The 15,169-nt window shown below is 49.5% G+C and overlaps 1 protein-coding gene across 1 annotated transcript in view; it reads right to left on the bottom strand.

The window, feature by feature from the left end:
- Trpv3 (transient receptor potential cation channel subfamily V member 3) overlaps nt 1–8,419 on the bottom strand; it is a 28,316-nt gene extending 19,897 nt beyond the window's left edge. The window contains exons 1-2 of the mRNA XM_010611387.3: nt 8,350–8,419; nt 5,895–6,015 (exon numbers count right to left, since the gene is read on the bottom strand). Coding sequence (XP_010609689.1) covers nt 5,895–6,013 — 119 coding nt within the window. The 5' untranslated portion in view covers nt 6,014–6,015; nt 8,350–8,419. The remainder of the gene's footprint in view (nt 1–5,894; nt 6,016–8,349) is intronic.
- Between the last annotated feature and the right edge of the window lie 6,750 nt (nt 8,420–15,169).

The raw sequence follows: 15,169 nt of genomic DNA, 5'->3' as shown, positions 1-15,169 counted from the left end.
TTGCTAGAAATACTGGCTGGATGACCCTAAGAGTCACGCCTGGGGTGAGTGCCTAACACCTGAGGACCACAGCTGCCTCCAGGTAGGAAAGGCTCTGCAAAGGCAGGGAGAGAGCAACAAGAGCTAGATCCCCCTTCCCACCCAGCTGCCCCTCAGAATGCAGATGTAAAGTGAAGCCCCCAGGGAGAAGTCCCTAGACCATGCTACAGGTGCCCCCAGCTCCTAAAGGAGTCTGCTGCTCCAGCACTGGCCACTCCTCCACTCTCAACTACTGTGATCAGCACCTGTGCCGTTCCTCACAACCAAAAATGGGCTGCTCTAAGCAGGGAGGACTTAAGAGGCCAGGGGATAGGATTGGGAACCTCTCATCATCAAGAAGGAAGACCCAGGAAACCAGGTCAGGTAGTGGAAGGCAAGGCCCAGAGTCGGTTTCTCCTTGGGGCCTGGGCTCCATCAAAGAGGAAATAGTGCCCCAAGAGAGGCCAGATGCACACTGGAGAGCTGAGTCCCAGCCAGTCACAACCTGGCCACACCTGCACACACACCCACAAATGCAGACTTGCATGACCTTGGAAACTGCAATCACATACTGGAGCCTTCTGGAGACAACCTGGATGGGGATAATCACACTGAATGACTTCAGCTGCGGCAACTGCTGCAGCATGGCTTCTGGCCCTGTGACCTCTCCAGCACAGTAACCTCTTAGCTGCCATGCCTCTCTCCACATGCACAGGCTTCCAAGCACCTTTGAGGCCTGCTTTCTTTCTTCCCAGGCCCAGAATGACCAACATGCCCCTTCCCTTCCTCACAAAACCCTGGAAGAGCTCCCAAAGTGCAATCCAGCTGTATGAAGTTCAGAAGGATGGCAGCAGGGAAGGGATGCTGGTCCTGTTCTGCAGATGAGGCAACTGATGTGGAAAAGCAGTTCATTCATGGCCACTCCCCAGGGTAGAAACCAAATTGATCAGAGAACATGATGTCCAAACCACAATCCACCCTGCTCTGCTCTCAGCCCTCTGGGCCTGCTCCTAGCCAAACCAGCAGCAGGGGTTAGTCCCAGAGGGAGGCTGACCAACACAGCCACTTCCCGGGCTGAGCAGGTAGGAGCGATTCAGGCTGGGCTGGTGGGTTTCTCCTCTTCTCCAGGCACACATGAGCCTAGAAGGCTCAGAGCTCGTGCAGAAACAAGACAGAGAGCAATACTGGCCAACTCATTGGCCTTCATCTTCTGACTCTTGCCTATCAAGAGAAAACTGACCTGACCTAAAAGAAAATCCTTCTTCCAAAATAGAAGACAAAGGGAGGAGTAAATTTTTGATTGGAAATTCAAAGCCTGGGTTCTAACATGGCTCTTTTCATCTAATCTTTTTACTTAACTTTTCATCTCTGGTTCAGGAGACTTCACCTGAATGGATAATGGTTAGGCCAAATGATTCCTAAGCAGTGGACTTCTGACAGCTCTGGGGTCATCTACCTTTGGAAAATCCAGCTGAAGCAGGCATCGGAGGCCAGCTATTCTGTTCACCACTTCTCTACACCCTGACAGTGGCCCAGAGCTACCACTCCAAGGCTGGTCCCGCTCTGCCATGCCAGCAGGCCACAGACACTCCAAACATATCTCCTGGAGGCTCCATCTCAAGACATCCTGGTTGAGATTTTTCCAGACCCTCTTCAAACAGGCCCTAACTGTGCACCCACAGCTTTTTCTCTAAGACAGTGGCCCAAGGAAAGTGGTCCAAGGGCCCAAGGTTTTCCTTCATTTTAGAAGCATCGTTTCACCATGTCATGACCTCATGGGTGTGAGTGGCTGGTCTGGGCCACTTGGCTGCTTACCTGCCAGCTTACCCTCTCCTCTCATTTTCCAGCCTACTCCTTCACTGATCTGGCTCCTTACTCAAACCCTACCCAGATGCTCATGATAGGACACTTTTTAGGGAGCAGAGAGGGCACACATGACCATTCCAGGAACTTCATCCCTGGAGACCCCAACCAGGGCCAAGACATCATTCTGATGACAGCTTCCTCCTCTCTGGAGAGGGACTGGGCTATAGGAGCTCAAGGGAAGGGAACAGTGTAGGAGACAGATGGAGAAGACTCTGCTCTGCTATAGTAGGATGCAGTCTGGATCTTGATTGGGCCTATAGTTTGGGAAATCCCAGAGGCAAAGAAAGCAGCAAGAGAAAATCTTCCAGGGCAGGAAGGAAGCACAGGATGTGAGGAGAGTAATGAGAGCAAGGACCTAACTGCAGGCAAAACAGCTACTAGCCCGTGAGGGCCTGAACCATGCTTGCCCTACTTATCATGCACACCCACTTCCCACCCACTGTCATGAGCACATAGCCCGGTCTTGGCCCCGTGACATCTGGGCTTCTACCTGCTGCAGGTGCTGATTGTTTATTCCTTCCCTTAGCCTAGGTCACCTGGGTGTTAACTCAGGTGTGCAGACAGCACTTAACCCTTTCTCCTGCATTTCTGTCCCTTGGAGTGGATAAGTCCAGGATTGGGACACAATCCCAGGGCGGGGGAAGAGCTTATCTGGCCATCTGCTTTGTGCCAAGAAATGTCTGAGTGTTCTGAGCTCTGTAAAGCCAACTTCTTCACAGCCTCTGTCAGCCTGTATCTCTGGTCCTACATTTTACCACACGAGAAATGGCATGATGGTTCAAGTCCACACACACACACATGCACACACACATGCATGCATGCACACATGCACGCATGCACACCTACCTGCTGGTGCTTTCAATTCCACCATTAGTAGTTCCTTAATAGCACTTCCCTCTTTCTTTGCATGTAATGTATACATTTTGTTGTTGTTCTTGTTGTTTTTTCAGTATCGGGGTTCAAACTCAGAACCTTGCACTTGTGAGGCAGGTACAGTGCCACTGAGCTAAATCCCTGGCCCCAAGTCAGTGATACAGTTTAAATATGAAGTGTTCCACAAAGATTTGTGTACTGGGGGCTCAATCCCTGAAACAATAATGTTCATAGGTGGAATACAGTGGGGTAACTGGACCATGAAGATACTAACTTCATCAATGGAGCAACCTGTTGATGAATTTATAGCTGCATGGGCTGTGAGGAGGTGGGGCACAATTGGAGAAAGGTACTGAAGGGAATATCTTGTCTCCAACCTCTCTATTTCTTCCCCCTGCCTCCCTCCCTCTCTTTCTCTATCTCTCTCATTCTTTTCTTTTCTCTTTGCTTCCCAGCTGCCACGAGGTGAGCAGCTTTCCCCCACCATGCCCTCCACCACAAACTAAGTTGTTCATGTCAGGTATCTTAACAGAGTGATGGAAAGATGACCAATATAGTCAGTAGTGTTGAGCTTGGAGTCGAGTTCACATGCAGGGATGGGCTCCAAAGAGGCAGGTGGACAGGACCTGCTTAGGAACACCTGGGACTCCTCCAATGCCTATCCTCGGTCCTGCCGGGATCCTCAGTCCCTAGGGACATGGGAGGGGAGGGGACTAGTAAGATGGCCAGGGAGGCCGGTCCTTGCCGGCCCAGCCTAGGGATATTTCTGCTCCTTCCATGTGATCCTCATGCTTCTTTGACGCCTGCTGCATCTCCATTTCTCCGCAGTTCTCTCTCTCTCCTGCACACCAGGATAGACCACCTACCTGGATGTCCCACAAGCACCCTTAGCCAGTACTTCATACCTGACTTTGGCTCATTCCTCCTGACTTTGTTCCTTCTCCTCTTTGGGGCCATATCAGAGGTGGCCTCACCATTCTTCTAAGTCACTGAACCAGAAGAAAGAAGTGTGTCTTGTATCTTCTTTCTCCCTCGCCTCCCATAACAGATCCTTTGACACTAATACCCCTCTGATCCACCCCCGCCTCTCCATCTTTCACCACCCAGGATCAGACCTTACCACCTGTCACTTGGGCTTTCCAACAGCCTCTTCATGAGCTTCATGCCCCAGTCTCCCCACCAATCCATCACCCACACAGATCACTGAAAGTAACCTTGCTAAAGGGAAATCTCACCATGCCCTCCCTCCCAAGAGAAATCCCTCCCTTCCCTTAAGATTGTTCAAGTTCTTTAACTAGCCCTGTAAGTGAGGTTCATCTCTTCAAAGACTCTACTCACTGATATCTCAGCCACACCAGACTTCTCTGGTATCCAAAGGACACACAGTTGAGGTGGTTCCCTGGTCTAAGATGGCCCCTGTAGGAGGCGCCCAATCAGCCAAGAGATCTGAGAGGGACCTGCCTCAGAGGCAGCTCAAGGGAAGGAAGGTCTGAGCCTAGAGAAGCTCCTCCTCTGCTCCCAGCTTCCTCTGTGTTCGCAGCTTGGAAGTGGAACTAACCACCCCAGCCTTGCCTAAGTCCCAAGAGCCTATCGAGTGACAACAGCAATGATGATGATAAAGGTTACAAAAATACTACCAACGTCAACATGTGCTGAGCACTACTGAATACCAGGCACTGTGCTGAGCACTTTGTTGACGTAATCCCAATTTATCATCCAATGAGTGGGTACCGTTGCCGGTGTCCCTATACAGGGACCCAGCTTGATGTGACTACAACCATCTTGATCATAGCCTCTATTTTCCCCACCAGGCAACCCTGGTCCTACAGAACAAACAAAGCCATTAAGATAGTCATCCCAAAATGGATACATATTGAGGATAACCTCCTAAGTGAAATACGTAAGTCATACATTTGTAAATACCGAATAGTTTCTCTGGTGTGAAAAACTATAAGGGTACATAAGACATTAATGATATAATTGACAATGTGAAATAGGAAGAAAGGGTTAAAGGTGTAGGGAAAATAGGAAGGGTTGGGGAAAGGTAATAAGGGAATAGGAAAAAAAACATGAGAAAATGAAAAAATGGAAAAAGTATTTGTTCATAAGACATTAATGATATAATTGACAATGTGAAATAGGAAGAAAGGGTTAAAGGTGTAGGGAAAATAGGAAGGGTTGGGGAAAGGTAATAAGGGAATAGGAAAAAAAACATGAGAAAATGAAAAAATGGAAATAAAGTATTTGTAAATAGGGAAGGGAGGAGGGGGTGAAGGGAGGGCGGGGATAAGGGGAAAAAATGAGAACCAAGACCTGTCATGAAAAGGTACAAGATCCCAATGATGAATGTAACTGTACTGTATACCTAAAATGTACCAATAAACTTAATGAGAAAAAAATATAGTCATCCAAGAGTATTGTGCTGGCTGTGAACACTCAGAATATCTCTAAACTGATGTTAGACATGTTGATAATTTTTAAGAAAAGCGAGGTACATACTCTGCTTGGCCACAACCCACCTTTGTCTAGTTTAGCATATAAACCCCCTCCTACCTTCAAGGCTGTGATCTTTCTCTCTTGCTACCGCACAAGACACACATCTGTCCATAGGTCCCCAATAAACAACACTTTGTGCATTCTTGGATCTGTCTGCCTCTTTCTTAGGTCTCACAGCACCTTCTGCCTTTGACAGCTGATTCTTATACACAGAAATGGGTTTTCCCAAAGTATCCATTATGCAGGTGGGTTAGACAGCTGGAGTTCTCAGTGCACTGAAAGCTATCAGTGTGGGTAAAAACATACCCAACTAAGTCTGAGCTACCTGGAATTTCCACCCATCTTTTTGTTCCTTGTCTCAGGGATGGCTCCAGGAATGCCTCACCTCCTCCAGGAGCCTTCTGAATGTTCTTGCCTCAGTGCCCCTTGGCCCCTTGGGGGAGAGCTCCCTGACTGTTCCATTCTATAGACCTCCCCTGCAAAGACCAAGTATGCGGTGTCTTTTCCTCATTAGACCTGGCTGGGTGCCATGCCACCTTAGATGACACCTGAGAATCTTGGTCCACCGGCAGAGATCCCTGGAGTGGGAACTTCCCCTGCCTTGACTGCACAGAATCTGGTCCTAAGCTTGCCAATCCTACCTCTTCTTGGTGGGGGTGACCTCCGCCGGCCTCTTTTCTGTCAGAACAGCAGGGTTCCCACCGGAAATGTTGACTTTCCTGCCCATGAGGGGCACCATCTCCTTGGGGTGGGCATTCATAGCTGGAACACATTCACAAGGTAGATGTTACGGGCATGGAGCAGCTTCCAGGGCCTTCAGACCCCCACATGGTACCGTCCAGCTACTGCTCAGACCTCCTGGGACAGGAGCTCCCTCTCTATATTCCTAGGTTGCCGATCCTTCCTGAGATCAGGGCAACTGCTCCTGCAATTTTCCCTATTGCCTGCTCCTTTGTCCCTAGGAGAGCCCAGCAAAGCATCCAGGTAGAGACCACCATGCCCAATCGTCTCCCCAAGTCACCATTCCCAGCCCCAAGCCCCAGTGATCTTTGTATGGAATTCTGAGAAGTAGCTCTGCTCTCTTGATGTCGCTCAGATTTTGTGTTCAGATCTGTACTCCAAGAGGTCTGACCTTGGCATCAAGTTCTTTTCTCTAGACACTATGTTTCTAGTGGCACAGCCTTGGGCTCCTCTGGTGTTTTAGATTTCTCAAAATCTGGATGGCTTCTGAGGCTAATACACTGATCATCTCTCTCATCCTCTTCACAAAGCTGAGCAAAAGCAGCCTGTGGCTGTCTGCATGCTGAACTCCCTCTTGCCTAGAGGAAGTAGTTGAATCCCTTGCCCCAAGGCAAAGGAGGCCCATTCCCTGGTCCAGACTTACTTTGCTGGTGTTCATTGTGGGCTGGCCACTGAGCTCAGCTCCAAAGGACATAGAGATGCTGGGAAGAGGGACTGAGATGTTTTCCAAGGAGAAAGAGAAGGCATATCAGAAGAAACCCTAAAGGCTGCTATGAGGAGAAAGGGCAATCTGAGCAGAGACAGTCTGGGCAAAGACTTGGGGTCATGATAGGTCAGTGAGTGGCAAGGAATTAGTGGGGCCAAAGAGCCTGGGGTGGGAGATCCTGGGGCCCATGTCAGGGGGGGCCTTAGAAACAGCTTGGATCACACCGTGAGGGGCTCCACTTGGGAGTTAAACCCAGGGCAGCAAGGAATATGGAGGGCTTGGGGTTACATAGGGACAGACACCTCAGGGAAAATAGCCATGGGCGTGGAGGCCTAGGGGCCAGGAGGGAGCTGCTGTGGGGACTGTGGGGATAGGGGCCAGCTGTTCACATAGGGTGTGTGATCTAGAAAGGGAGGAGTGGACAGGAGGTGATACAGTAAAGAAGCCAACCTCAGCTTGAGTCACAGAAGCAGAGGAAGAGGGTGTCTACAAAAACCTAGCTGGATGGATGAACTTGGAGTTAATGGTGACCCTGCTCCAGCAGGAAAGCCTCGTAAGGAGGTGGCCTGAGCACCTCCTTGTCATCGGGTTGGAGAGGTTTGGAAATGGAACAGTGCCTGCCCCATGGAAAACGAGGATGAGGGGTGTTAGGATAGGGGAGGGCTCTGTCTCTGAAATGCAGACACTTTGATGCCAGAGGCACTCAAGAGGGGCCTCAAGGCCAGCCAGGTGGGGAAGCCCACAGAAAGGGCCTCAGGACACCCAGGTCCCTGCCTGTCACAGCCTAAGGAGGACAGGTGGCCTTTACTGCCTGCCCCAGACCAAAGAAATCTCTGAACAGACAGGGCTAAAAGGCTTAGCTGGACCAAGAGGGAGCAAGAAGGATGGAGGCATGTGTCTTACCCCTCCCCGGGTCTCTAGTTTCTCTCTTGAGAAATGGGCTGATGGTCCCTAAGGACTCCTTAGTCCTGACCCATGATACTAGCTGCTCCATTTGCCTTGCCCATGACTGTGGGCTGTCCTGGGTAGCTAGCGCAGAAGAGGGCCAGGAAAATCAGGATCAGGACTGCAGCAGCTATAATTAGCTCCTGAATCACCCATAAACCCTGTGTTCTCACCCGCTGGACTCTCAGCTGCCCTGCCCTCCCTCTCTCTGGATTCAGTTTCCACGCCCGGCAAGTGGAATGTCATGCTTCCCAAGCCCTCGCACTGATTTAAATGGCCTCTCTTGCTAATTGGAATGGTAAAGACCATAGGCACCTGGGAGAGCCACCTGTAAGGTGCCTGGGCCCCACACCTCTCCAGTATTGGACCATTTTGTAGAGTCCCAAATCCCATCACACTCATGCCCTAACGAGAGACATCCCCAAGCCTACTGAGGGAGACAGCACCCTCACCTCTGCCCTGAGCAGCCATAAGACCTTCTTCCTCCCAAGGAAGAATTCCAGACTCAGAGAAGGCTCATGTCTCCTTTAGAGTCTGCACTCTCACAGCCAAGAGCTCATGACTTTGTTTCCCCTGCTGGAACTTAGCTCCCTCCCAACCTTCCTGGAAGCTTATGGGCAAAGACCAGGAGAACCCCAAGTCCATCCTCTGGGCTCCCCAGGCGCTTTGGATGGCACTGGCTGCCCCATGTGGCAAGGACTCACCTTGTGAGGTACCAGCTGGTGGTGACAGCCCTTGCTCTGATATCACCGCATGTCTGGGGCCCAAGGCCCCCCGATGGGACAGTGGCTGGGCCGGCAAGAGGCTTTCATCTCAGGCCTGGGGATGGCTGATGGCTGGATTGAGGCAGCAGAGGCAGAACTGGCTGGGTTACCTGCCCTCAGCGCCGGGCAAGCCCCACCTACCACCCACGTGCCCTGTGTGAGTCATCCCCACACCCGCCCAGCACCTGACCCCACAGGGAAAAGGCAAATGAGGCACCTATTAATGCACAAGGCTGAAGTTCTGGCTCCAACTCTTCCCTCTCTTGTATTTGATGCTCAACGAGGGCTTCCCCTCAAAAGCCTCAGTTTCCTCAACTGGGAAATGGAAATCATAATGTAGACTTTATTTCCCAAGAATGCCACAGGAGTCAAAGAGATCATGAAGACGGGAAGGCTTAGTAAACAGTCAAGTGCTTTACCCTGACCTCTAGGAAGAAAGGCTCAGCCAAGGACTGGCCGGGTTGACCCTAGTGTAGTTGGCCCCAAGGCTAGCATCCATCGTTCAAAACCAGTCCCCAAGAGCAGGTCCCTCTGACACAAAAGAAGCCCCCACTCAATGTTTCCCTCCAGCAAACATGCACCATAGACCTTAGCGTCAGACAGCCCCCATGTGACCTTGGGAAAGTCATTTCTTCTAAGCCTCAATTTCCTTACCTGTGAGGTGTGTATGAGGCTCTTTGCCAGGTTAGTATAGGGCTTAAATGAATGAATACATGGGGCTAGAATAAGGTCCAGAATGCGGAAAGAATTCAGTTACAACTGTTTGCTGGGATTGTTTTTGTCGTGCCAATTTATTTCCCCGGCAACTGTCCAGGCCACCTTTCTCCAAGGCCAGCACCAGCCTAGAAGACTGTGTGCCCTCCCTCTCCTGGCCAGGCAGCCACTGGAGAGAGGGTGGAGTGAGGCTTGACTCAGGAGATGCACACCTGCTCCCCTAGGCCAGATGTGGCCAAGCCATGACGGGACAAGCGGAAGTCTCTGCTGACTGTGCCAGTGCTGCTGGGCGAGGCAGTAGGGACTTCCCTGACAGTTTCCCGGAGGCAAGCCCCTTGATCCCTTGTCACCATAACCCACTGGACCTGGAGTGGCAGTAGGGTGCAGGGGCTGGCTCCCAGACCACAAGACAGCAGGACATGTGGCCAGGACAGGACAAAGCAGTCTTTTGAGTGAGGTAAAGTGAGGAGCTGCTTTCACAGTGCTAGCCAGTGAGAAGTTCCCATTCTCAATTCAATCTCATCATGAAACACCATTACAGCCCAACACTTGGGGAAGTAGGGTCCCCTCTGTAACTTCCTGACCCGCCCCTGGCCCAGCCCTCCCTCCTCCCAGCTTGCTCCCAGCTATGTATGAATCCTGCTGATGGTCTCTGTTTCAATTTCCCTGTGTTGGTGCTTTTTCTCAGGGACAAATGTCCCTTGTCTCTCACCCAGATCTGTACTGTGCCCATCAAGGAATAAGGGAAGCCCCACTCTGCTAAAAACAGCAGCAGGAGCCAGGTCACCCAACACAGAAAGAGGCACTGCTTCATGAAAGAGTCCCACCCCTAACACGTGGAAGCAGCAGCTCTGTGAACTGGTCCACATGCAGTTCCAATGAAGCCAGCACAGTGTGAGAGCCCACGTGAACGCGGGACTCAGGGGAAACCAGCACAGGCAGGAACCATAACCCACCAGGAAAATGATAAGGACCAACCAAGGAGGGGTGGGCCTCTAATGAGGAGGGGGAAATGGGTCCAAGGTAGACAGAGCAGAAAGAGAGGAAAAGAGAGGTAGCTGCAAGAGGAAAGCCACATCAGCAGAGTCTTAGGCCAGAGACCCCTCTGGCATGTTCCATGTGTGATGACATTCCTGGGGCAACATGTGAACTCCACAGGGTGCTCAGAAGTCAGGCTTCAGAGTGAGGTGCAGCTGGCCGCGTGGCCCCAAGCCACTGGGCCAATCCTACACTTAGTCACACAGGGCTGTGTTGCAAAAACTCACAGACACATGGCCTGTGGCCTAGCAGGATGTTGTCACCACTGAGATCAGGCAGGGAACTGACCCAGCCTTAATGAGCCAGTGTCTCTGGCCTGCTCTGGGTCCTCAAAGCACAGTCACAGGAGTAGGGGGCCAGAAGTCCCACCTGTTTATACCAAGACTGTAGCCCTTACAGAATCCTACATCGTCTGCATAGCCTTGACAGCCACATGGGTGACCTTTGAGGCTCATTCCAAGAGGCCCCAACACCTGAAGCTTGGAGAAATTAACAGTTGCCCTCTTCTACCAGGCCCCAGGTTCCTTGTAGCAACCATGAGCCAGGCTGTGTTAACCCTTCCTCAGTGGCTTGAATTCTCGGGGACAGTGAGTAGAACACATAAGGGGCCCAGAAAGGGTCCTTCCACATCGGTTGTGTATGTGCAGAGAATAGGGCCAGGACTGGGAGTGGGATGTAATGGAAGAGTGAAAGGTCAGCCTCTGGGTATTCCTATCCCAGCCCTGCCCCTAAAGGCCTGCTCCAGAGGCTAGACATCTGCCAAGATATCCTGTCTGCCCCCATCCTGCCCAAGTTGGGGGGGAGTCTGTCTACAGAGGCAGTCTTCCAGCCTATCATAGAACACCCACAGAAGACACAGCAGGAAGCAGGAGGCAGACCCTCCCAACTTCCTGCACCATCGAAACCCCACAGGCCTCAGGCCCAGGCAACAAGCCCATAGGATCTACCACCACGGGGCAGGGCATCTCTGCAGTGGACACGGGCAGGCAAGGGCCAACCCTTTCCCTCACACTTGGTGCCATGAAGAAGGAGCCAGGAGCCAGGAAGAACTCCACTGCCTGCCTCGGACCTTGGCAGACTGACCCTGTCATGTCTTGCCCGCACCTTCCTGTGGGAGCAGGTGTGCAGTGCCTTAGTCAAGCTTCACCTCATGCCCTTCCCAGGAGAGGCCTGGTCCAAGAAGAAGGACAGAGTCTTCTTCCATGTTCTGACCTTGGAGAAAGCAGCCATGGCAGTCAGTGGGAAAACAAAGGAGCATAGTAAAAACAATCCAGGTTAGTAGCTGTCAATGAGTTCTTTCTGCACCCTGTACCTTGTTCTAGCCCTTCTGTTCACTCTCTCATTTAAGCTCCAGAGTAACTTTGCAAACTGGGCTGTAACCATCTCACAGGTGAGAAAACTGAGGCTCGGGAGAGATGATTTTCCCAGGGTCACATGGCCAGCAGGGGGCAAGGCTGTCTGACACTAAGGCCAATGATGCATGACTGCTGGTGGGAAGCGTTGAGTGGGGGCTTCCTCTGTGTGCGCTCTTAGGGACTGGCTTTGAAAGTTGGATGCTGTCTTGGCCCTGGCCACCCTGAGGGCCCTGGTCTGCATCATGGAAAGACAGCTTCATTTCTGGACTAGGAGAGCTGAGCAGCAGCCCCATCAAGGATTCTGGATGTGGCTCATCCTGCTTCCAGGTGACTGAGAAAGGACTTGGAGACAGAGACAAAGAAACAGCAACAGGCTAGAAAAATTGCTAAGAGAGTAGATTTTAATGTTCACACCACACACACACACACACACACACACACACACACACACACACACCAAAAAGATGATGAGCAGATGAGGTGACACATAGGTTAATTAGCTATCTTAGTCTTTCCACAATGTACACATATATCAAAATATCATGCTATGCACCATAATATATACAAATTATATTTGCTAATACTCCCTGGTAAAGCACACACTTAGCATGCATAAGGCCCTGGGATCGATCCCCAGCACCAAAAAGTATAAATAAATAAACAGTTTAAAAAGCACAAATATATGTCACAATTACATCATGTAAAACAAAGATTTTGTTTTGTTTTATTCCCTTCTTTACCATTTTTCCTTATGAGAGGATTAGAAAGGGAAAGGTAAAGAAAAGTACAAAAGAACATGGCCATAACGAAAATATAATATTCTAAAATGCAAATGCATACTACATATTGGTCAATACAGCTAAGTTTAAGTGGAAACATTAAAGAAAAAAAGAGACAGAAAAATAGAGTAAGACTACTTACTTCACACTTATTAGAGTGGCCAAAACCCAGAGTTCGGATATTAAGTGCTGATGAGGATGTGAAACGAGAATTCTCATCCCTGCTGGTAGGAGTGTAAGATGTTTCAAATAATTTGCAAGCCTACTGTGAGATTTCTCACAAAACTAAGCATACCTCTCACCAAATAATCCAGCAATCACACTCCTTGGGACTTAAAGGATCTAAAAACTTATAATCCACACTGAAGCCTACGCATGGATGTTTAACAGCAGGTTCACTCATAATTGCCAAAACTGAAGCCAAGACAACCTTCTGTAGTTGAGTAGATACGTAAACGGTGGTAAATCCAGATAATGGAATATTATTCGGTGCCAAAAAGAAATGAAGACATGAAGGACTATTCGAGTGCATGATACTAAGTGAGAAAAGCCAATCCAAAGAGGTTGCACACTGTGTAACTTCAAGTACATGCCATTCTGGGAAAGGTAAAAAACCATGGAGGCAGTAAAAAAGATCAGTGGTTACCAAAAGCTAGGCAGAGGAGGATGAATCAGCAGAGCATAAAGGGTTTTTAGGGCAGTAAAACTATTCTGCATGAGACTGTAATGGTGGATACCATATTTATACATTCGCCAAAACCCATCGAATGTACACTACCAAGAGAGAACGCTAACAGACTTTGGGTGAAAACGATATGTCAGTGTAGGTTTGCTTGCCTTAATCTTAATGCAAGTACCACTCTGGAGCAGGATATCAAAAGTAGAGGAGGCTGTGCACATGTGGGGATAGACGATTATACAGAAAATTCTGTACTTCCTGCTCCGTTTTGTTGTCAACACAAAGCTGGTCTTAAAATAGTTTATTAATTTAAAAAGAAAAGAAAGGAAAAATGAGCCAGAGGCAAGTATTCCTTTCTTGAAGCAACCCCGAGTTTATACAAAAGGCTGTGATCATTCAGAAGAACAGCCAAGGATTCTTTCCACCTCTGCACAAGTTCAAACGCTGATCCAATTTGCAGAAATTTGCAGATACGTGACATCCACACATTTTCTAAGAAAGGGTTCCTAGTAAAGCACGGAGTCCAGGCTCACAACAGACAGCAAGAAGCCTTCCTGTCTCCCTTCTGACCTGGCGGTAGGCTGGCATGCCCAGGTGGCCTGGCACAGCAGTTAAGGCTGGGGCTTTGGAGTCAGACTCCCTGGGGTCAGACCAAGGCCATGCTGTTTACTGGCTGTGTAACCTTACTAATTGTTGGAGTCTCAATTTTCTTATCTATAAAATAGAGATAATAATAGCTCCTGCGTGAGCTGTTATGAGGCATAAAGGATAATATACATCAAGCACTTTCATCAACACTCTGCACACCCTCATGGTCTGTATCCCTCCTCCGCACTCACCAGCCGCACGGTCTGCATGTACCTCACTGCATACAGAGGCCCCTGCTGCGCCAGCCCTCAGATGCCTCTGGCGGCCTTATTTGGGAGGCATATGTGATGCTGGGGAGCATGAAGTATTTCCTCCAGATTTACCTCTCACACTAGGGCCTAAGGCCCGGCCCCAGCTAAAGTCACCCTTCCTTTCATGAGCGTGTGGCCAACAGTTTCACAATTAAGCAGTTCATTCCACAATCCACAGACATTAGCACAGCCTCCCCGACCCCATATCCGGGACAGACCTCTCCTGGATTGTTTAATTTCTATTCCATAAAGAAAAGGCCAACAAACCTCTTTTGCAAAAAGGCCAGATTGCATACTTTACGCTTTGCAAACAATCTGGTCTCTACTGCAGCTACTTCACTCTGAATTGTAGCATGAAAACAGGCTAAGGAGTGGCAGAGGTTGTGTTTCAATGAAAGTTTATTTACAAAAATAGGCGTTAGGGTGGGTGTGGCCCATGGACTATAGTTTGCTGATTATGTAGATATATTTGTGAGGGAGGGTCCCCCACCTGTGGGTAAGAGCTATAGAACAACCAGAGGCATCCAGCCATAAAGGGTAGGACAAACACACACTCATGTACACACTCCCAGATGCACAAAAAGAAGGCACCATGCCAAATAGCCATGCCAGCCCAATGACTGGCGCAAAGTTCACAATTGTTATAAGACATATATATGTATATATACATACATATATTTATTTATATGGAGAACGACAGGAGAGTGGGGTGAAAGCATTTAGCACTGCAGGAGAACAAGATTTTCACTTCAGCAAGTGAAAGTTCCCTGGAAATTCCTCTCCATGTCCTTTGGGGAGTGTGGTCCTGTCCTTTTATCTGAGCAGCAATAAAGCTGTATTTTGGGGACTTCAGTATTTCATACCAAAGGACAAAGTCATTTTTGGGAAAACCTCATTCTGCCAGAGCTGGGAATAGGACCAGCCTCCCCCAACTCCTCTGGGGAGCAAATGACAAACTCCCCCAAGACCACTCTTGGTAGATGAGATATTAACATAATACAGAAAGAAAGGGCCTCAGCATTTAACATCAAAGGAAGTGTTGTGTCCTCAAAAGTATTTTCCTGGGGTTCGCTTACTTGTGCTCCCAGAAATACAAAAATCAAACAAGTGCCAAGCACCTATAACCCCAGCAACCCAGTAGACTGAGGCAGGGGTCCACTAGTTCAAGGCCAGCCTGGACTACATAATTTCAAGTCCAGCATGTACTATATAGCAAGACCATGTCTCCAAAGAAAAAGAAAAAAAGGGCCAGGGATTTAGCTCAGTGGTTCCGCCGCCTGCCTCACAAGTGCAAGG

This window comes from Fukomys damarensis, unplaced genomic scaffold, assembly GCF_012274545.1.
Source record: "Fukomys damarensis isolate Sample0158 unplaced genomic scaffold, DMR_v1.0_HiC HiC_scaffold_13, whole genome shotgun sequence".
In the NCBI taxonomy this organism is placed as follows: domain Eukaryota; kingdom Metazoa; phylum Chordata; class Mammalia; order Rodentia; family Bathyergidae; genus Fukomys; species Fukomys damarensis.
Note: the sequence above shows the minus strand (reverse complement) of the source record. Positions and strands in the feature narration are given on the sequence as shown.